The sequence below is a fragment of the Syngnathus typhle genome, linkage group LG14 (genome assembly GCF_033458585.1).
Source record: "Syngnathus typhle isolate RoL2023-S1 ecotype Sweden linkage group LG14, RoL_Styp_1.0, whole genome shotgun sequence".
Classification (NCBI taxonomy): Eukaryota; Metazoa; Chordata; class Actinopteri; order Syngnathiformes; family Syngnathidae; genus Syngnathus; species Syngnathus typhle.
The window spans coordinates 7,627,333-7,648,969 of NC_083751.1; the positions used below are offsets into that span (position 1 = coordinate 7,627,333).

Genomic DNA, 21,637 nt, shown 5'->3' on the forward strand with positions numbered 1-21,637 from the left:
AGAATTGCAAATTGTCTTCACTTTTACTTCTCTGATTTGAAAATGAGTTATTTGTCAGTTTGTTTTGTAGCTTTTATAAAGTTAGCAAAGGTTTAGTTGCATTGTTCCACAGGAAAGCGTCAATCAACGTGATTCAATTTATCTGACACAGTCGAGGACGAGTCAGCCAACCATGGGGGAAGACAGCTGGTTGAGGAAAGAGGACAAACTCTGCGGGGGTCACGGGCCGACAATGAAGTGCTAATTCACACCACACTACATTCCTTAGCTAATCAGCGTTGCTACAGCCACAATCTCCCATCCCTTTAGTGTCGCAACGCGTCAGTAACCAGGGCAACCAAAACATTAAAAAGAGGAGCATGTGGAGTAAGGACTCAGAATTGATGGAGATTATAACTGAGGTTCCTTTCTCTCTTGTTCTCCTCGCGAGTAAACCTGTCCTGGTTGTCTTCTCCTCTTCCTTCCAGCGTGTGGTTTAATGTCTGATGGTACTTAGACCTGACACAAACAACTACAGATTCTCGGGAAAGTGAAGTGCTAACAAGTCTAAATTTTGCTCGCTATAGGGGAAGTTAGTTAATTTACATGAACAACTATCAAAGAAAGCATTTGCATGTGTTTCATGTGATAATCGTTTCATAATGCCTATTATTTCATTCCGTGTTGTGGTTTGTCTGGGCTATCAAGACTGTCAAGTATGGAAATGTGTGACTTGATAAGAGGCAGGCAGTGTTCCACGAGCCTTTCCATCATCTGCATCCTCCACACCCTTTATTACATCAACTGTGCACTTTTGATTTTTTGAGTATAGAACAATACAATGATTAGATAAACTTTATAGTGCACATTTGTATGTGTCCTTGAATGACTGTCAAAGACAAATGTTGCCCTAAAACATTGTTTTTGCGAATTTATGTGTGGGTAGATGCAATGTCCAAATGAATTAATAAACCCCGCAAGTATAACGGATTATTTTGGTTTAATTATTTACTTTTTAATGTAATAAATTTAAAATTATGTTGTTAAAAATAAATTTCTCCTAAAGGAGGCTTCCACGGTTGACTTTAGATTCATTAACATTTTTTCCCTGATGAAGACAAAAGATGGAATTCTTTTAAATTTATTTTAAGAATATTTATTGTATGTAAAGATTTAGTTTTGCATCAATAGTTTTTACTTGTGTTTTAAACATGATACTACCATACCAGTATCTGGTTAGCGAACTACTCCATTTATTCCAGTGCTTCATGTGCTTGATCTAGTTTTCTATGCGTTTGTATTCAGTTGACGCAGACTGATGTCATCATAAAGCTGAGTTGGCATATCTATCTCTGGGCCTCCTCTTGTCCCTGTCAAGATCAGGTGCCAAAAGAAAACAAACCGTGTCCCAAATAAAAAGATGGAATCCTGTTTACAGAGGGGATGGCGGACATGGATTAGGACCTCAAGCAGCAGTTTGCAAAGGCCCTTTGTGTTGTTCTTGGCCCGTACGTCAGCAATCACCTTACTTGCCGAAGGCATGGCCAACGCCATTTTGTCTGAGCCCTTATTTTGTCTATTCTGCACATTTTTCAACCGCTTTAGAAGCAAGAAATGCAAAAAATGCTGCATAGTTGCCTAACATTAGAAGGCAATAAGAGTTAAAGGACTTTATTAACTAGCTGTAAACAGTTTAAATGTGAAGAGTGTATTGAATTCACTAATCTTGAATTGTTTGGAAACTTTATTGAGTTAAAAATATTATACGAGCCCCCATTCCAATAAAGCTGTGTGTGAAATAAAAAAACAGAATACAATGATTTGGAAATTCATATTCATCTGAATACAGTACAAAGACAAGATATTTCATCTTCAAATAAGAGGATCAAAACGAATCGGATAGTTTTCATCCGGAAACCATATCAAATAATATTTGGTTAATAATTTATATTATCACATAAAAGGGTGGCGTGGTGGCGCACTGGTTTGCGCGTCCACCTCACAGTTAGGGGGGGTGCGGGTTCAATTCCACCTCCGGGCCTCCTTGTGTAGAGTTTGCATGTTCTCCCTGTTCCTGCGTGGGTTTACTCGGGGCACTCCAGTTTCCTCCCACTTCCCAAAAACATGCTTGGTAGGCTGATTGAGCACTCCAAATTGCCCCTAGGTGTGCACGCCCGTGACCCTCATGGGGACAAGCGGTATAGAAAATGGATGGATGGATGGATGGGTTATCAAATAATAATGGTAAAATGCTTTCATAATGTGAAATAAAATCTAATCTGATTGGTCAATTAATCGAATGATGAATAGTTTGAATAGGATGTAGAAATTGCATGTAAATGTGGATAATATTTTGATGTTAATCAGTCAAGAAGGAATTATGTATATGAGATTCATAACTCACTCAATAATAATAATGATACTACTACTACTACTACAACTAATAATAATAAACATTTTAATACCATTAAAAATTGCCAGGTTGCCTGCGTGTTTATAAACGTTCTACTATGACGTCATATACGTCACGTCCTGTCGTTCGACGCACAGCCGGTTCAGGCCAGTTCACACGGCGCAAAAGTGGAGTGTCTCGCCGAGCCGATCCGATCTGTCAACACAGCACCGCCTGCCTCTCCACGGACATTGTGTCCACGCAACAATTTCCTCACACACAGCTACATCTCTTGTTCAACTACGTTCCCCCCAAGATAACAGCTGCTCTTACCTCACGATGACTCGAAGGTGATCTTCAGCGAGTCCCGGTGGTTCTGGGTAAGTGGCAGCGATACTGCTGTCATTTTGACACATGTGTGCCGGTCGGCGTTTAGCTTCTGCTAAACGCTGAAAGCTCGCTACCGCAAGTCAGAGCTCATCGTGACAGCGACACGAGGATGGTAAACCACTAGATCAAGCCTATGGGTAATATTTAAGGTCAAGACATGATCAGTGTTGTAGTATACAACCTGTTTTGGGTGGTGGGTCAACAGTCTGTCTTGGCCAACGTTAGCCAGTTAGCTCGCTAACATAGCGCAGTCTTTCGACCCTTTTTAAAAGCCTTTTCTGCTCGTCTCAGGTTTGTGCTAAATTCTGTCCATGCTTGTATTTGGCTTATTTCCTCTTGGTGTTTTGGAATGTCCTCAACGTGAAATCACTTGATGGTAAGATTCAAAGGCTTCGAATATCATCGAAAATAGTTTCAGTGGTTTATCAATCATTATAATTTACGTCATGGGATGAATGAAGTAGATAGTTGTCATCAAAGCAAAATCAAGATATCATTAACCTGCAAGCATAATTACCTAAATCATTTGGAACTTAGTGTCAAAATAACAAAACATATTCAAATAGGTTTGATTTTAAAATAAATGTACTTTTTCACGTTTTTCTGAGCCACAAAGTTTGAATTGTAGCAACTGGATTCTTCTGAAAATGACAATTATTTTTGTACAAGTAGTAATAATAACAATCTGTTCAAATCACTGAATGTGGCTGGAGTGGTCAATCCATCCTGACAACGCTCCAAAATTTGGACATTTTTGAAAATTTGAAATGAAAAATGACATGGAAATTTTTAGGCGTTTGAAGTCATCATCCCATTTTTTAAGATAAGATTTCACAAAGACAGCAGCTACTTGTCACATTGCTAATAATATTAAGGGAAGTGTTTCCCCAGTTCTAATTACGTTTATGTTTACATAGATGCCATCAAGGTGTAAAAGATAAATAATACAAAGCAAAAAAAAAAAAAGCGGAGAGGTGTAACAATCCAAGAAAAATACTGCACAATACATGTGTTGTTTTTTTGCACTGGGGAAAAGATCATTCAATTGAGTTGTAAACTCGTGCAACAGCTAAGCAAATCATGCAGGCTGTGCAAGGTCAAAGTGGAGGCATGCCACAAAACTAGTACGACGCATACCTTTGGTTCACAAGACTGGCTTTTTTAATACCTAATCTCACAAACAGTCTATCTCTGCTGTCTGTTTCCTTGTAGTGCAACCAGAGCACTAGATAAGCAGTGCAAAACATGAGTGTGCAAAAATCTGTAGTCTACTAGTGCACACAAAACTAGCAATATTACTAGCTCAAATTAAATACCAATCAGAGTTAACTCGCACAAAATGACTGCAGCATATTTGGCTGACGCTGATTTTTCTTTTTACGTTTTGCCCTAGCTGACTCGTTGAAATCTTTTTTGACTCGTGCTTCTTTTTTTGTTTTTTATTTTTCTCTACGATGTGATAGCAGAGATCTGTTGCGTCTGTGTCTGTAGTTTATTGAAAAGGCAAAATTATAAATTTAAATTAGAAATAATACAGAACAGAGGTTATGTCGACTTTACTCTCACCAGGTTCCTAATGTGACCTTTTTGCAAAATTAATTGCTCACTTCTGCTTTATGGCAACATGCACTTTATGCATGTTGCAACATTTGAGTATTATTACCAAGGGAATGTAGCACAGTTAATGTTTCATTTAAACTGCAGCTCCTGATGTGTTTCGCTAATGTTTAGAAGACCTGCTCGTTGACTTTGACGTTGCAATCTGGTGGTCATGATACCCAGATATCCAACTTGTAGTGATTTCCATAATTAAAAAGTTCTATATCTTTAGGCATTTTAGAATTCCTGTGTAAACAAAAGCATTTGTGCGTCACTCTAATCACTGACTCTGCAAAGGAAGGATGCCTACTAAAAAAATAGTTTTGTTACCATCTTTTGCGCTTATCTTTTTAACCTATATATCTGCTATAACATTACAGTGTGTAAAATTCATGACGAACTCTCATAAAACTGTGTAACAGACACATTTGGTTTAGCCTTATCATTAAGTAAGCTTTTTTTGTTGAACCTGTCAATTGGTAAAACATTATCTTGACCTCTCCTGCGTCTGTCTCAACAAATACAGGAGAAACCTTTTAGTCAGAACTCAGGACAATACAATGAGACAGCGTTCCAGTTTTACAGTCCCCATTTATGGAACAGCCTGTTGGAGAACCTTGTCTGCAGAAGAGGATGTTCTTGATATTACAAACAGGGTTATGGAGAGTGCTGTCACTCACAAATTGCTTTGGAATTGATTATTACATCGCTTAAGCAGATAATTGCACCATAACCAATTCCCCGATAACTTCAGTTAACTTTATTTTATTTTATTTAAAAAGTTGCTTTCCCTCTGACTTCATCATAGACTTCTTCCATTGATGAATCACACCCAGTTTGATATGTTTAATGAATCACTTCCCCCATTAAAAAGTTAAATGGCAAACTGTATTTGATTCCACCACTAAGTCGTTTCAGCAAAAATAGTGGATACATGGTATGGGAAAAAAAAGAAGCAAATCCAAACTGCAAGCAGGGGAGATACAATTTTGAGCAAGCCGAAACAGTGTGTCCATGTTTAGATGGCAAAGGTGGTTTAGTCTGTCAGGCAGAAAGGTAGGTGGTCATGTTTTTGTTTTTTTCTCTTCTTGTTTTTTTTTTCTTTTGCCAAGGCCTGTCATGATAAACGACATGATTGGCCCTTGACGGGAGCAAAGCTTTGCTATTATGGCCCAAGAATAGGAGGGGAAGTGATAAAGAAAGCACATGGACTGAGCAGCATGATGATAACAAAATGCATTTTCCTCCAAATGCTTCCATGAATTATGGATTTTGTCATTATGTCACGGCTCATTGTTTCCCCTTTCCTTTTCGTGGCTCTGCTTAAAAACAATACGGAAAGGTAGAGGTCTTTGTGTCAAATATACACAAAGTAATGCTTAGCACTGCTGAAGGAAATATTTTCGTACTTGCATGAAAAAAACTCGCGATTTTTAATCTCTGATGTGGATGCACTAAGAAGAAAACTAGTTTGTTGTCCCCCCCCACCCCCCCCCACACACACTTTTGCGGTGTAGGTTCAAATAATGCAACTCCCAAGCATCAGGCATATTCTTCATATTATTATTATCATCATATTATTATTCATATTTTTTGTGTACAGCGCAACGTGTATTCTTTTGCACTGCACACTCATATTTTTTAATCAGTTCTTGTTTGTTTGTGTCTGTAATGGCTCCCCATTTAAAGACATTTCAATATACCTTAATTGTCATTTTCCTCAGGGTGATTTTTGTGACTTTATTTGTTCCTGTAGGGTTCCAGGTTGGTGTGGGAAGAGCAAGCTCATTGCAGGAGACCACCTGGGGCAGTTTGTCCTAGGCTCTCAAGGTAGAAGCAGGAAGGTAGTACATTTGTCTCTAGACCTTCTCTTAAACTGACACAATTATTAAGGTTTACGCTTTATCCTCCCAACCTTGCTATATTTGATTTCCCAACACGTTTTACAATAGTTACAAACCCTGTTGACAGAGTAACTTATTCAAGTTAGACCTGTTTAGTTTACCTATTGAATATACGTGAATGTTTGTCAGGAAGCCAACGTATCTCGGTGACCAAGGCTGCCAACAAAATACAATAGCACCTACTTAACGTTTTGATAATTCAGAAAGACACAAATGAACATCTTTGTCCTAAAACTCACTCCCTTGGTATTCTTCTTGCTCATGAGAGGTTGCGTCTTCTGGTGCAGAATTTGTTGTCTTTGTTTTTGACAGCAAACAATAAATTGTGCTAATCTTTGCTCCTGATCTCTTGGCTGCTAACACTACAGTTATTGATTTTGGTCTTTAAAGCGCTCCTAATTTCTTCATCAGTTAGTGTTGTTTTCAATGATCTTCACATAATCAAAATCTGAAATGCAAGCCAATACAAATGCATATGGGGAAATTACAAATGAGTTGTCCCTTGTCGGATAAAAAAAGTTGTCTGTATCTGAATCATAGATATCATTAGATGATTTAAGGGTTTAAAGTATGTGCTTTCCTAGTGCTAGCGGGCCTCTGTTGTCCAATACTCGGAAGGGTTTGGCCCAAAGCAAAATATTCCGCTGGCTGCCACACCGCCCACCCATGTAAAGTTGAGTTGATAAGATCAGCTATGGGTGGGAGAGGCAACAGTGGCCCTTTACGTACTTCAGGTCAGGCCTAGTTGGTGGAACTGGTGTATTTCTTGCTGTGCTGTTTACTTCTCCTTCTATAGTTAATGAGAAACCTCAGTCTAGAAACAATAACTGCCTTTATATATCATATATATAATGAGTAACCACAATAACTTAAACTGATTAGACAAATATTTTTGTCTCTGCAGTGACAAAGGAGGGTGCTTTGCATTCAGCTTTGAATCATGGAGAAGGAAGACCTAAAGGTCCTCAACAAGGGGGAAGATGAAGAGATGGTGAGTGTCCTTAATTTATATGTCAGCCTAAACGTGCAAATTGTTTCAAGTTTTTATATCGTGCCCTTCTTTCTCTACTTCCACTTTGTCTTTCTCTACTTCGACTTTGAAGGAGTTGCAAGGCTACCGATTGTGCCGGTGGCGACTGGCACTGGTGGGTCTTGGGGTACTCTGTACGGGGGGCTTCCTACTCCTGCTGCTCTACTGGATGCCAGAGTGGTGCGTCAAGGCCACCTGCATCCCTACCACAGCCTGTGATGCCGAAGTGGTGTTGCTGCGTTCTACGGTTTGTAATTTTTTTTTGCAAAAATGGAGGCGTACAAAGGAGCATTGTTAATGTCGTTAATGTTGTTAATCGGTGGGAAAAAAAAATCAAAAATTATCAGAGAAAAGGGCGATTGTACTTTAATTCATGTCCAGTGTAAGGTTTTCACTTACAGACAGCAAAAGGGCCAGAGAACATGAACAATTTATTGTTGATTATCTGGATAGAAAATCGAGCAAAACTTGCACACGCTGTAATTAGCTGCATTTCGATAAAAGTTATACTTTTAACTAGGATGAATTCCGGCGCTGGTTCCTGGCTAAGGTTCGAGTGATTCTAGCCCCAGGAAGCAACCCCTTCCACAACCTGGAGACCCAGACCACCTCCCCTTCCCTGTCCCCCCCTCCTTTTTCCTTCTCCTCTTCCTCTTCATCTTTAGCCAATGGAGACACTCACCACTCTTCTCATGGGATCCCCGCTCAGGAGCTCATCAGAAGATATGTGGAATACCCACCCACCAAGGTAGGACAAAGCCTTGTCTTCTCTTCGCACTCCATTCATACACACAGGTAATGTTACATTTGCTGCAAATGTCATATTCTCTCCCCATTTCTGTCTTTCAGATACATTATTTTACCCTACACAGCACAAAATATTATTGGAATGATAGAGTGCAGAACTTTCAAGTTTTAACGTAAGTATTTTTCATCTGCATCTTTTTATTAAATAGTAGACTTCTTTTTGACATGACATGACAAAGTAGTCAATGTATGTGACTTTGTCCGACAGAGGCCTGGATGATCTCAATGTTACTGCTGCCACTCTCCACTCAGAGCACAGCAAAGGCCTAACCAGGAACCAGCAAGAGTACAGGTAAGATCTGAATCCCAAATATATTTTGCTGGTTAGATTAAAACCTACAGTGCCAAGTGAATTTTTTTTTCAACAACAATATGTTCTATGGGGGGGGGGGGGTCCCACGAGTCTAAACACACCAAATAGCACTTGTATTATTTGAGTTTGGCGATGGAACTTTTGCAAGCTGAGTCGTGATTGGTCGTTACTTGAGCCCCCTGAGCAACTCATGTCATTTCAGTCGATAGCAAGTAGCAAAATGTTTTTTTCATTTGTTTCTATATTGTAGGAAACTGTTTTTTGGATTGAATGAAATTGAAGTGAAAGTGCCTTCTGTTTTCAAGCTGCTTATCAAAGAGGTAAGACCTATGAGTATGTTTTAATATCATTTCAGCTGTAAAAATGTCCCAATTCAAAATTTCAATTCTTATATTTTTTTATCATTGCAGCACATGTCTATTTAATGTCTTGTCACTTTTTTTTTTCCTATAGGTCCTAAATCCTTTCTATATCTTCCAACTCTTCAGTGTGATATTGTGGAGTGCCGACGAATATTACTATTATGCTATTGCCATTGTTATCATGTCCTTAATATCCATAGCTACCTCTCTATATACCATCAAAAAGGTAAGCTTGTGGAAATTTTATAACACAAAGAAACATTGTATCAAACTCAATCCAAGAACAAAGCGTGCTTGATTCAGGTTATGAAATATTGGACTTTGTCAACTAGCTTATCAAAGGCGAGGTAATCGGCAGAAAATAAATAAGACAAACTCTTGGTGCAACCTCTAGCGCAGTGATTCTAAAACTAGTTGGTCTGGTACAAAAAGTGAGTCTCTGATTCATAATGAGCTTGGGATTTATCTCTTTTCAATCTTGCCATAAATTCCACTACTGGTGGGGTGGTTGCCATCATACTTTTCACCATTGCGCTCAATATTTACGGGTTTTGTACTTGTGTGGTTTAGATTTTTTAATGAAAAGGCAATTTCAAACAAAGTTTTCTTCTCTCCATTCTCTAGCAATACGTCATGCTTCATGATATGGTGGCAGCTCACAGTATTGTTCGTGTATCTGTATGCCGAGCCAATAATGGTTTGTATTTTATTTTTTCAGCCCGATATCTGCTGATAACCTTTAGCATTATTTGTAGAAGTTGTACTATATGTGCTGTAGAAAGAAAATTAAATAACAGGTGAGCAATATCACATTATAGGGAGTGATGTTATACTAAAATGCAAAGTTCTACTTGTTTGAGACGGCTTTAGGTTCAGCTACCTGTCAATTACAAGTTATTCACCCTATGGCTGTGACTAGGGATTATTTTCACATTTGATTAAACGCACAATTTGTTCTTTTATGGCAGATATTGAAGAAATTATGTCTACTGATTTGGTGCCTGGGGATGTAATAGTCATCCCCAGCAATGGGACCATTATGCCATGTGATGCCGTGCTGGTCAGCGGCACTTGCATTGTCAATGAAAGCATGCTTACAGGTCAGAAACAGAATTTGGTATTTTAAATTTAAAAAAAAGTGGCCAAATTGGATGCCATGTGCTGATACCGGTCTACCCTTCCACAGGTGAAAGTGTTCCAGTGACAAAGACCAACCTTCCAAACCAGTTGCCAGGGGAGAGTGGCGATGAGGCTTTGAGTGCCTATAGCATAGAAGAGCACAAGCGACACACACTCTTCTGTGGAACTAATGTCATCCAGACACGTTTTTACACCGGTGAACTGGTCAAAGCTGTAGTAGTCCGCACAGGTAGGCGTGTGCCACCCTTAAATAGTAGTTTGATGAACCCACACTGCCTTTGACATGGTTTTAGTATTTTGAAGTCTAATTTGATAACTCAGAAGATAGTGTCCATTGACTTATTTGAAAGTATAAACTTCACCTTGTCTCACTTAGGCTTCAGCACAGCCAAAGGCCAGTTGGTACGCTCCATCCTATACCCCAAACCCACAGACTTCAAGCTGTACCGTGATGCCTACCTTTTTCTGTTGTGTCTGGTGGGCGTGGCTGGGATTGGCTTTGTCTACTCCATCGCCCTTAGCATCGTGAACAAGGTAATTTTTGCCAAAATAAAGATGGAGAGCTCTGGAACTTTTATCCAACGAAAACATTCTCAACGCTGTGGTTCTAAACATTCATATGAATACACATTTATATCATATGGTAACAATGCTTGCCACAAAATTCATTTGTTTACAAAACTGTTTAGTTTACTAGACTAGTGTGGATATGTTAACACTTGAACTTCAATGACCCCTCTAAAAAAGGACCAGATACGTTGTGTGCCAAGTACTCGTTGAGTTAAAAATGACTCATTTATGGCTTCCCAGGTGCCAGCCAAGACCATCATCATCGAATCCCTGGACATTATTACCATCACGGTTCCCCCGGCGCTGCCCGCAGCCATGACAGCTGGTATTGTGTATGCCCAACGACGCCTTAAAAAGATTGGCATTTTTTGCATCAGCCCTCAAAGGATTAATATTTGTGGGCAGATCAATCTGGTCTGTTTTGACAAGGTGAGTTACCAAGCTTTTTTTTTTTTTTTTTTTTTTTTTCATGTTTTCTTTTCGTTAGGTATATGGGTTATTAAAAAGCTAAACTTGGACATTTTGCATAAGTAATTTGGCAGCCAAGAAATCTCATCAAATTATTTTATTGGATTTACTTATCTCTTCCTGTGGGTTATTAAAATGCTAAATGTAGATGATTATTTACCCCAATCATGCGCCATTATCTCTTGTGGGTTATTAAAATTCTAAAGGTAAATGATTATGTACCTCAATCTTGTGCCAGACAGGAACTCTTACGGAAGACGGTTTAGACTTATGGGGAGTCCAAAGAGTAGAGAATGGCAGGTAAGGTCATACTATCCTGCATAAACATATTTATATATTGTATGGTGCCCTTCTGGTTATCTGCAATACATATTACATTAGTGATGGAGGAGATTATTGCTCTTGCTTATGATTCATGACAAGACAACAATACAGTCTATATTCATTTATTAATTTGCTCCTTTTATTTTTTACCTTTTCAGTTTCCTGCAATCAGATGAAAAAGCCTCCAAGGAAAATCTAGTAAAGTCCCAGTTTGTTGCTTGCATGGCCACGTGCCATTCTCTTACCAAAATAGAGGGCCAGTTGTCTGGAGATCCACTGGACCTCAAAATGTTTGAGGCTACTGGTTGGGTAAGTTCAGTACTTGCAAAATGATCTACAGAATACAATACAATATTTTATATGTAGCAGTGAGACCCAGCCAGCCGTCCAGACATTTAATACTAGACACTTGGGCTAGCACATTGTCGCCAAAATGACATAATGGTGCCTAAGGGTAACATGATGTGGTGATCGTTGTTTGAATTAGAAGCATAGTTTATTATTGTATGATACAAGATGCAGAAATAATTAAGACTGTAAAAAACAAACATACATTTTTCATTTTCGCTCAATTTGTTAGTTAATACTGGATAGCCTGCCGCAATCATGGCTTGAAACGTCTATAATTGCGAGATCAAGAGAAACGTTGTCTAATCTAGATAATAAATTCCAATCTGTCCCTTTAGATCCTGGAGGAAGCCACTGAGGAAGAAACAGCTCTCCACAATCGCATCATGCCGACTGTGGTTAGACCCACAAAGCAGCTGTTGCCCTCACAGCCACCATCAACAGAGCAGGACATGGTAAATAATGCAATTCCTTGAGGGATGGTTGTGAGCCTACAAAGTGTAGGAAATGCAACACTACATTTGGGCTTGGTGGATCTGATTACATTTTTCTCCTGAACATTCATAAAAAAAAAAAAAAAGCAAATTATTTTCTTTCTAATGACTGTTCTTCTGTCCTTTTCACATTCTAGGAACTTTATGACCTGCCTGTAAGTAGTTTTTTCTTTTTTTTTTTTAAGAGATATCAAATTCCTTCTTTTTGTCTTATTTCTAGTTTCCCTGGGAATTATTAACCTATAAAAATGTTTTATGAAAGAAGTAAAATTTGTTTTAATCAACTTAAAAAAATAATGCTAATCAGATTTGTTTTTTGTGTAGTCTCAATATGAGATAGGTATTGTGCGGCAGTTTCCATTTTCCTCTGCACTCCAGAGGATGAGTGTGGTTGCTCGCCTGTTAGGGGAGAAACGTATGGATGCCTACATGAAGGGAGCACCGGAGGTGGTGGCTCGCCACTGCAAGACCGAAACAGGCGAGCTCTATTTACTTTACTATAGGTTGTCACTAGATTTTACCGTTCCAATTAAAAATATATTTTTTACCTGATAGCTTTTGCATGATGGAAACAGCAGTTCTCTTCATTTTGTCTGTATCTTTATAGTGCCAGATAATTTTGCAGAGGTCTTGGAGGGTTACACCAAGCAAGGCTTCCGAGTCATAGCTTTGGCTCATCGTCGTCTTGAATCCAAACTCACGTGGCACAAGGTCCAGAATGTAAACAGGTATAGTGCCTTGGTAATTTTAACAAGTGGCGAATACAAACGTGTAATTTAGCCGGATTTTTATTGCATTGCTGAAAAATAAGTACGATAATCAATAATCTTTATATATTGTATTTAGACACATAGCACGTGATATTTTATTTATTGAAGAAAAACCTTTTTGGGACTGAGACAAAATATGTATATCTCTTCATAAACTAGAGATCACATCGAGACAAACATGGAGTTCCTGGGTTTAATAATCATGCAGAATAAGTTGAAAACCGAAACGCCGGCAGTTCTGCAAGATCTCCACAGAGCCAACATTCGTACTGTCATGGTTACAGGTAAGAATGAAGTGCTGGACACTTATGCGGATCACCATAGCAATAAAAAGGCAACAATGTGGTTTCATACATTTTTGTAATACATATGTATATATCAGAAAGGTGACATGAAAATCAGATCCCACTACGACCACTCATTAATCTTAAAATGTTTACATTTTTAGGCGATAACATGCTGACAGCCATCTCTGTGGCTCGGGACTGTGGAATGATCCTTCCACAGGACACGGTCATCATTTCAGACGCCATCCCTCCACATGATGGACAGACTGCCAGGATCACATGGAGGTGTGCAGACAAGCCAAGTATGGCAGCACATCTTGAGGTGAGATGAAGGTTCTGTTCAAATGATATTGCTTAAGGACCATGAAAATGTAAAAAATAAATAAATGTTTTGATCTAAAAAAAAGAAGCTGTGAAATGTTCATCCATGTTTAACTCCTGTTTTAGGACGTGAGCATCAGCCTGGATGAGCCCAAACAACAAGAGCGTTACCATTTTGCCATGAACGGAAAGTCATTTGCAATCATCTCGGAGCATTTCCCAGACATGCTTCCAAAGGTGTGACTTCTTGCCAGAGGGACAACTGTGTATTTGAAGACGATTAATTTCTAATAACCTTTGTATAATAATTTTAAAGTTGGTGCTACATGGAACAGTGTTTGCCAGAATGGCCCCGGATCAGAAAACCCAACTCATTGAGGCATTACAGGATGTGGAGTGAGTATAAAAATATTTGCATTAAACTCTAATGATAATGTAAAATAAACTTTTCATTCTTCTGTCATTTTTCAGATACTTTGTGGCAATGTGTGGAGATGGAGCAAACGACTGTGGAGTAAGTTGCAGGCCTTTGGGGTTAACATAAGAGTGACAATAATAAACATGCATTTTATTAAACCTAAATATTTGCCATTATGCTTTTTTCCCCCCCTCAGGCCTTGAAAAGGGCTCACAGTGGCATCTCTTTGTCAGAGCTCGAAGCTTCTGTGGCCTCTCCATTCACATCCAGAACGCCTAATATCTCATGTGTCCCAAGCCTCATCAGGTTTCTTTCCATATTTCAAATTTATTTTTACAGTTGCTTGACGTTGTCTAGGATGGCAAACTAACAAGTGCTCTCTGACTTTTTACAGGGAGGGCCGTGCTGCTCTCATCACCTCCTTTTGTGTATTCAAGTTCATGGCCCTGTACAGCATCATCCAATACATTAGTGTCACTCTCCTGTACTCCGTATGTAACGCTGTTCTGCTCACAATCACTTCCCCATAGGCAGGGGTACTGCCATGGACTTACAGCCACTTCAGCACTGCATATTGAAAATATTATATTAGGTTAACCATGCACCCCTGTAGAATCCTCTTTTCTCTCGCTTACGGTACCCCTGCCTGTGGGAGTCTTGGGAAAAGCAGTGAATTGTTTCCTAAAACACAAATGTTCTCCTTTCCACTCAGATTCTCAGTAACCTTGGAGATTTCCAGTTCCTTTTCATCGATATAGCCATCATCCTTGTCGTTGTTTTCACCAGTAAGTTTTGCAGAAAATGGGTTTAAGAAAGTAAAGAGTGGTGTTGATTGGTGGCTGATTTCTCCCTTTTCAGTGAGTCTGAACCCGGCATGGAAAGAACTAGTCGCACATCCTCCTCCATCGGGCCTGATCTCAGGGCCTCTGCTCTTATCTGTGCTGAGCCAGATACTCGTCTGCTTTGGCTTCCAGATGCTTGCGTTTTTTTGGGTCCAAATACAGCCTTGGTACACCATCTGGACACCGCTTTCAGAGTGAGAACATGACAACACTCGTGATCAGGGTGTATTTGGCAATTTTTTTAATAATATAATTACCACCACTTTGATGTGCTGGAAAAAAACTAAAAATATGTTGAAAGAGCTTGAAATTTGAATTGGTAAATGACGTTGTGTTAATTGTTGAATGTATAAAACAATTACGAATGTACACCTTTCCATATTTTAAGTCTCAGTAGCCATCTCCTTGTTCTTTCAGTGCCTGCAACGTGTCTTCACACACAAATATGTCCAACCTCAATGAAACTGAAGTCGACGACCACAACATCCAAAATTATGAGAACACCAGCCTGTTCTATGTTTCCTGCTTCCAGTACCTTTTGGTTGCCATTGTCTTCTCAAAGGGCAAACCTTTTAGGCAACCAAGCTACAAGAATTGTACGATTGTCACTTCTAAACAATTGCAAATAGTTGGATATTTGCCTAACAGTATCTTTCCTTGATATCTTTCTTCCAGGGCCTTTTGTCGTGACTGCTTTGATTTTGTACATTGTCCTCCTCACCAACATGTTCTACCCTGCCGAAGCCATAGATGAATTTCTACAGGTAATAGTGTAAGAATGATCAGACTGCACAAATAAAAGGAGTTGCTTGTCTAACCTTTTTTTTTTTGGTCTTCACAGATTGTTTGTGTTCCTCTTGATTGGAGACTAAAACTCGTGCTTGTCATCGTGGCCAACGCTGTCGTGTCAGTCGTGGTAGAGGTAAGACTCGTAACTACTGGTTGTTTTCTCATGGAGAGTTCCCCCCCCCCCCCCCCCCCCCCCCCTCATGCAGTGTCCTCATTGTTGTCTCATTCCCTTGACAACAGGATCGTTCAATATGTTATAAAATGTAACTTGTTCTTTTTTTTAGACTCCTGCTCGTATTTATCAGGAAGATTGCGTTTCAGTAGAATGGAATTATTCATTGCACTTGAAGTGCATGACAATTAATGGATAGTCTATGAATTGTTGCTTTTGCTCAGTGGAGCAATTTTTACCCAGCTTCCTAACACTTGGCTGCCTTCGCATACACGCCGTGCTTAGCATACACCCGAGATCGTACTGTTTTGCTGACTACAATCAAACAAAATAATTTGACATGATCAAGAATTGCACTAATTGTCAATGTTTGTGAGCTAATACGCCTACGCAATTTCCTTTTGTTGTCGTTTTTGTCCAAAATTATGACTTAATTGCAAAAATTAAAAGATAAGGCCCTGCAAAGGAAAAATATTCAACACTACATGAAATCAAATTAGCCTCTCTGTAATTCTGTCCCCTGCCCACTGCACCACAGACCTTCATCATTGACATCGTCTTATGGAAGTTTGTGTTCAGCAGAGACAAGCAGGGCATCGCTCCTGCTGCCCCACCACCACAGGTTGGAAAAAACTGGCATCTCCTTTCCTAGCCCCTTTCATTTTCCGTCTGTGTGGTGTTCCCTCCCCCATTTTGTTTTGGCACATCATGATCAATAGTAGTAACTTGGCGGTGGTCAACTTACCAAGACTTTTCTCCCCCTTGGACTTATAAATTCATACCCGCCTGCTCTCTCAGTCTGCTACCCTCCCGTTGCACCTTGCTAGCCTCAAAGCTCTACTTGCTGCATTTGTCTCTTCACTCCGTAGTACGAGTGCTTATCTAATTCTCTCAACAGTAAGTTACCAACCTCAGTGAAATGTGTTTGAAGAAGGCTAATCAACGTCTTCACCAATATGTTCATATTTGACTCCTTTGCTGAATATGTAAAGATTTACTGTGAAAATCTCATTTTATCTGTTACTCCATTCGCTTTGTTTTTTTAAGTTTTAAGGATTGCGTTGAACAAAAACTCATAGCAAACTCCTTTAAACTGCCATGCTCAATTTTGTTCTTAAGTGCATGCAAACCTGTTGTAGTCAAATAGTATGATGCTTATTGCCTAAAGCGTTACAAATGTATTAGAAGGGAAACAATACCGATTTTGCCACAATATTTCTTCTATTATCGACTGAAGATACAAATTACAGAAATCATCGCTCTCTAATTTATGTGGAATGCATTTCAGGTTGGTCCACACAATGAAAGAAGACGGAAGAATTAATTATATTTGCAACTGTTTCATTGTAACCACATAAAGCTCGAAATATGAGACACTGCCTCATTAAATGGATTGAGATGACTTTCCGATGTTAGCTGCAAGCTGTTCTCACCAGAAATATATAAAAAAAAAAAGAAATGTAATTTTTTGTAGCGCATCTGTATATTGAGTTTCACCTTTTGAATTGAAATGCTGAAACAGATTAAGTTATTTTTTTTTTCTTTCTTCCCATACACCTGATATTAAGAGGTGTACTTTAAGAGGTACATTTTGATCGTTTTGGGCAATATTTTCTCACAAGACAAAAGCATTCCTTAGAGAGTTGATGCATGCAAATGAGTATGTCTGTGTCTCCTATGATTGGAAATATCTTAGAAAAACTCCACAATGTATAACAGGAGGAAATTCTCCTATTTGATTTCATTTTCTGAAATTAATATTTTACCTGTGTGGGCTTGTGGACATTTCAGAAAGGCTTTGAGCTGTTGGCGGCAGACAAGTGTCTGTGCTGCCCAAACAAGGTGACCCGCAAGGCTCGCTACATGCATCTGGCCCAGGAGCTCAGCGTGGACCCTGACTGGCCCCCAAAACCAACCACGACTACTGAAGCCAAAGCCTGCCCTGAAAATGGTTCCTCTTATCAAATGAAGAGCATTTCCTAGCATCGATTAACACATTTCATATAAGAACTATCGGCAAAAAGTATGTTTGCACATTAACTTATTGAAGCGCTCACTTGATCACTGCTTGATACTGGTCTTGAGGATTGTACAATAATCTTGTTAAAAAAAAAAATCAACCACTCAAACACATTTGAATGATGACATGACGTCTGCTTGAGCCAATCGTGGGCTGGGGTCTTCAGTCAATGGAATGAAATGAAGTAATTTTACCCTCAAATTGGAAGTGAAGCTTGGCAAAAGTTAGATTTTATTTCCAGTTAATATTTTGTGATTCAAATGCATATATTGGAAACTCTAATTGTATTTTTAACAATTGCAGGCAATTGCTGTATTAAGTTTCAGACTATGAAAGCGCCCGGTGACCTATTGGAATCGTGGAATTATATTTCATGACAAAAGGTAATTAAGCATAGACTACTGGAGAGCCTTTTTCCACCCAGTCCATCACCTACTTTGAACTGTAGAGTTCACTTTTGTCACTCCGTTTTTCTTTTAGGGGCATTTATTTATTAAGTGGGTTGCATGACTGGCTGTTGGTGGTCTGCTGCATGTCCTGCTTGCTACTGTGTCGTAGTCACTAACAAGCCTGTGCAGTCAATGTTACATTTTAAAAAGGGTATCCACAGTCTCTATACATTTTCAGTTCGCTTTTCTCGGGTATGTGCTTTTGTCATCTTAGACTTTGCAATTTCTGTAAACGGATCGTATCATTTTCCCAATGTCGTGCTAACTAACATTGAAATTGCCACCTGGCAAGTTTGCCTGCAGCCGGCTGCAGTTCACTCCAATGCACACTTGTCCGGATGCTTTCCACAAATGCCAACTCTAGGAGTTTGGTCTTTTCATCAGTGATGGTCGTAGCAGAAGACCTTACACTGTGGTTTGTCGAGAACAAATTCTGTTTTGAAAAATATTTTCTGGATTTAGTTATACTAAGCGGTGGAGAGGTGTTGACGGCTATTAAACTTTTCTGAGAAGCACAGAACTGCAGTCGGGGAGAAAAAAATCAATTTGTCGTGTATCACTGGACAAAGGAAAGCTAGTAGAAAAACTACAAAACCCAAGACATTAAATACTGATGGTGTCACATCTCTCTGAACGATACCTGGAACTAAATACAAAAAACATTTGGGACCCTATGTATTTCTTATCCCCAGTCCCACTCTTTATTCATCCTTGCTAATAGTTAATTAAGTCAGTGTGAGGGCCTTTAAAAGCCAATTAAATATTGAATACTTACAATACATCTTTATTTATATTGCACTTTCACAACAGATTTTGTCATAAAGCACAGTGAATAGTCATAAATGACTTTCTGGACAGTGAGAGACTGACAGTCTTTTCTTGAAACCAGCCAAGAGTGGAAGTTGCGCAAACGACTGACAATTCGATGTCATGCCACCAACAACCAGCCTCTGAGACTGAAGTGTTATCCCTAATTTTTTAACATGACTTTTGCTGTGCTGCTTCTCACCAGCCACAAAGCATTTTGCTGCTGAAAAGTGTGATCTTAAATATAGTCCTAAACTCAAAATAAGTCGGCCACTCGATGGCAAAATGTGGCGATGTAAAGACGTTTACGCTGCATGTTTGCGAGATGCTAAAATGCCTTTGCGCCATTACTACAAACAACGATACAACTTTTCAATTGTGCATTGGGAATGTTACTCCGAAGATATACATTTTTTTTTTTTTACTTTACAAAAAGAAAAAGCTTTGCTCAACCATGCAAAAAAACTCTTCCCATGGAAGAATGATTAAAGGTGCAATGCATATGCATTCTGCATTTCATTAGCTCACTGCTTTGCTATGTTGAAAACAACACTGACTCCATTTGTCAACCACACATCAAGAGGCTTTTATAAGGTCAATGTAATATTTTCAATGCACTTATATTTTTAAATCAATGCTCCTTCCAAGAACTTTATCTCTGAATAAATGTACCATTTTGGAGGCAGCGTGGTTAAATTAGCTGGCTATATAGCTATTTGTGGTTATATGTAAATTGTTGCATACCAAACCGGGTTGCACTGCATCAAAATCAAGGCGCTAATTATTTACGGAATACTAAGACTACTTTCTAGGCTCAAAAACAAGGACACAAAGCTGTAGAGTGTAAGAAGTCATTCTTTCTGAGGTTCACAGACGTCTACTTTTATTCATTTTGTTTCAGTGACCGACCCAAAGAAAGTCAATATCCTCATGCAAAAGGGTTGTGAAAATGTCGCTGCTACCATACATAACGTGTAGCGGATGTCCCTATTCAATTTTTGTCCAGTAGAAGCAGCATGGCAAAGTTATGGAAAGTGCTGACGATGCTCATGAAAGCCATTGTGACCAGTTCTGTTTTGATAAGTTAATTCTTTTGTTATGTATGCAATGTCACAGTAGTTGTGATTATTTTGCCTGCTTGCAAAATGATTCAGTAACCAGGCCAAACCTTTTGCTGGGGGGGGACCTGATGTGCCCAAACCTTTTGATATTTGCCACTTATGGCCCAAATGTATTGTTATGAAGACAGCAACATGCTACCGATACAAAGCTGTTATTGTTTCCAAACTTTTTTTTTTTTTTTTTTTTACCTTGATTGGTTATACAAGAAATGGAATAAGATACATAGACATTCTCTATATGGTAACTCCATTTGAATTGACAATAATACGAAAAGTTGGATTATGTCTATTACTATTTGGGATGTACATATTCTGTGTGCATAAAGATCTGAATATATAGTGATTGAAAAACATATAGGTTTTTGGACTATTAAGGGCTAGTGTTGTGGTACTTTTTTTTTTTATACAATCAAGTGATTAATTTATACATTCTTTTATATTTATTTGTATCTTCACTTTCATATCAAGTTGGATTCATTTGTACTTTTCCTCACTTGGGAATGAATCATGGGCATTTTCTATCAGTGTTGGGTTTAGTCATTTGAAAATTGGAACTAGATTGCTGCTATTGCCTGGATCAATATCTACGTAGGTTGGTTCTGTGATGTACACGATAAAGCAAATTTCTACTGTACAAGTATAAGAAACTGGGAAACTGATCAATTATAATGATGTAATGAATTGACTCCCTCGCCACTGCTTTGTAACAATTTGTTTCAAGACTGTGCACCTTCATAATGAAAATTTTAATTCTTATACCGAATGTCATTTTAATACCTTGCTGAGTGTAAATATTAACATTTCTTCTAGGCTACAAATTTGCCTTTTTTGGGGGGGGTGACTGCTATATTGAATTGCCAAATCTATGTTGAGATGTTGCTTTAACACAGGTACAATAATATGCTGACAGTAGGATTAGCTTCCTATTCTCATGTTTTGTTGACAAACGATTGAATGGCATTTGAGTCAGCCACTGAGTGTGTAGGCTCAGGTGGATGTTTCCTCAGGGGTATATGTGTATAACGAACAAAACAATATGATCAAAGTTGATACTCAAATGCAAATAGGCATCTTTATTGTTGACCAACTATCAGCACTGCTAATTGGATCTGCTTTTATTGACTGCTTCTGCACATCAGTGATTGACTCATATTGGATATATTTTTCTATCAGCAGAGCTGTACATTGTGTTGAAATGTTTCTACTTAATAATTTATTGTATATTTATGTTTTTCCTCTCTCCCCCTGGCAATTGTATTTTAGACTTTCTTTTGTTTCAATAAATGTTTTCAAACAATTATTTACATGGTACTGGTATGTTTTTGCCATTGAGTAATACATTATAGAATGAGACATATTGATTACAGATAAAGCATGGAGTAGAACTTTACAACTTCTGTGATGCAGAACATAAGAACATGGTAAGTTTCCCCACAGATCACCTTATCCTTATCTTTACTAGAATGTGAAAGCACATTCAGTTGGTTTTGACGGGCATCAACTTGGCAGTACAATAGTAAA

The 21,637-nt window shown here is 38.7% G+C and overlaps 1 protein-coding gene across 4 annotated transcripts; it reads left to right on the top strand.

Annotated features, from left to right (window-relative positions):
• The first annotated feature begins 2,528 nt into the window (after positions 1–2,528).
• Positions 2,529–21,416, top strand: atp13a3 (ATPase 13A3). 4 transcript variants are annotated; one of them, XR_009717854.1, is made up of 35 exons: positions 2,529–2,751; positions 6,117–6,204; positions 7,169–7,255; positions 7,368–7,541; positions 7,815–8,042; positions 8,144–8,214; positions 8,310–8,393; positions 8,665–8,734; positions 8,868–9,002; positions 9,401–9,473; positions 9,745–9,876; positions 9,963–10,145; positions 10,293–10,450; positions 10,727–10,915; positions 11,193–11,254; positions 11,437–11,587; positions 11,965–12,081; positions 12,258–12,275; positions 12,445–12,598; positions 12,728–12,848; positions 13,050–13,174; positions 13,339–13,499; positions 13,625–13,735; positions 13,815–13,894; positions 13,970–14,012; positions 14,113–14,222; positions 14,311–14,407; positions 14,629–14,701; positions 14,775–14,952; positions 15,176–15,354; positions 15,434–15,522; positions 15,600–15,680; positions 16,258–16,341; positions 17,511–18,122; positions 19,897–21,416. XR_009717854.1 is itself a non-coding variant. In XM_061297051.1 (34 exons), exons 3-34 carry the CDS (start codon positions 7,205–7,207, stop codon positions 17,700–17,702), a joined length of 3,774 nt encoding a protein of 1,257 aa, XP_061153035.1. In that variant the 5' UTR covers positions 2,529–2,751; positions 6,117–6,204; positions 7,169–7,204; the 3' UTR covers positions 17,703–21,416. The 4 variants fall into 4 exon arrangements, 3 of the variants coding, with proteins under 3 accessions (XP_061153035.1, XP_061153036.1, XP_061153037.1); XM_061297051.1 differs by having other exon boundaries at positions 17,511–21,416; XM_061297052.1 differs by having other exon boundaries at positions 6,117–6,190; positions 17,511–21,416.
• Positions 21,417–21,637: the final 221 nt, after the last annotated feature.

Excerpts from the sequence above, each read along its gene's own strand:
- atp13a3 (XM_061297051.1), top strand. The coding sequence starts at position 7,205 with ATGGAGAAGGAAGACCTAAAGGTCCTCAACAAGGGGGAAGATGAAGAG. Across the intron at positions 13,500-13,624 it reads GTATGGCAGCACATCTTGAG|GACGTGAGCATCAGCCTGGA; the intron begins GTGAGATGAAGG and ends CTCCTGTTTTAG. Across the intron at positions 13,736-13,814 it reads TCCCAGACATGCTTCCAAAG|TTGGTGCTACATGGAACAGT; the intron begins GTGTGACTTCTT and ends ATAATTTTAAAG.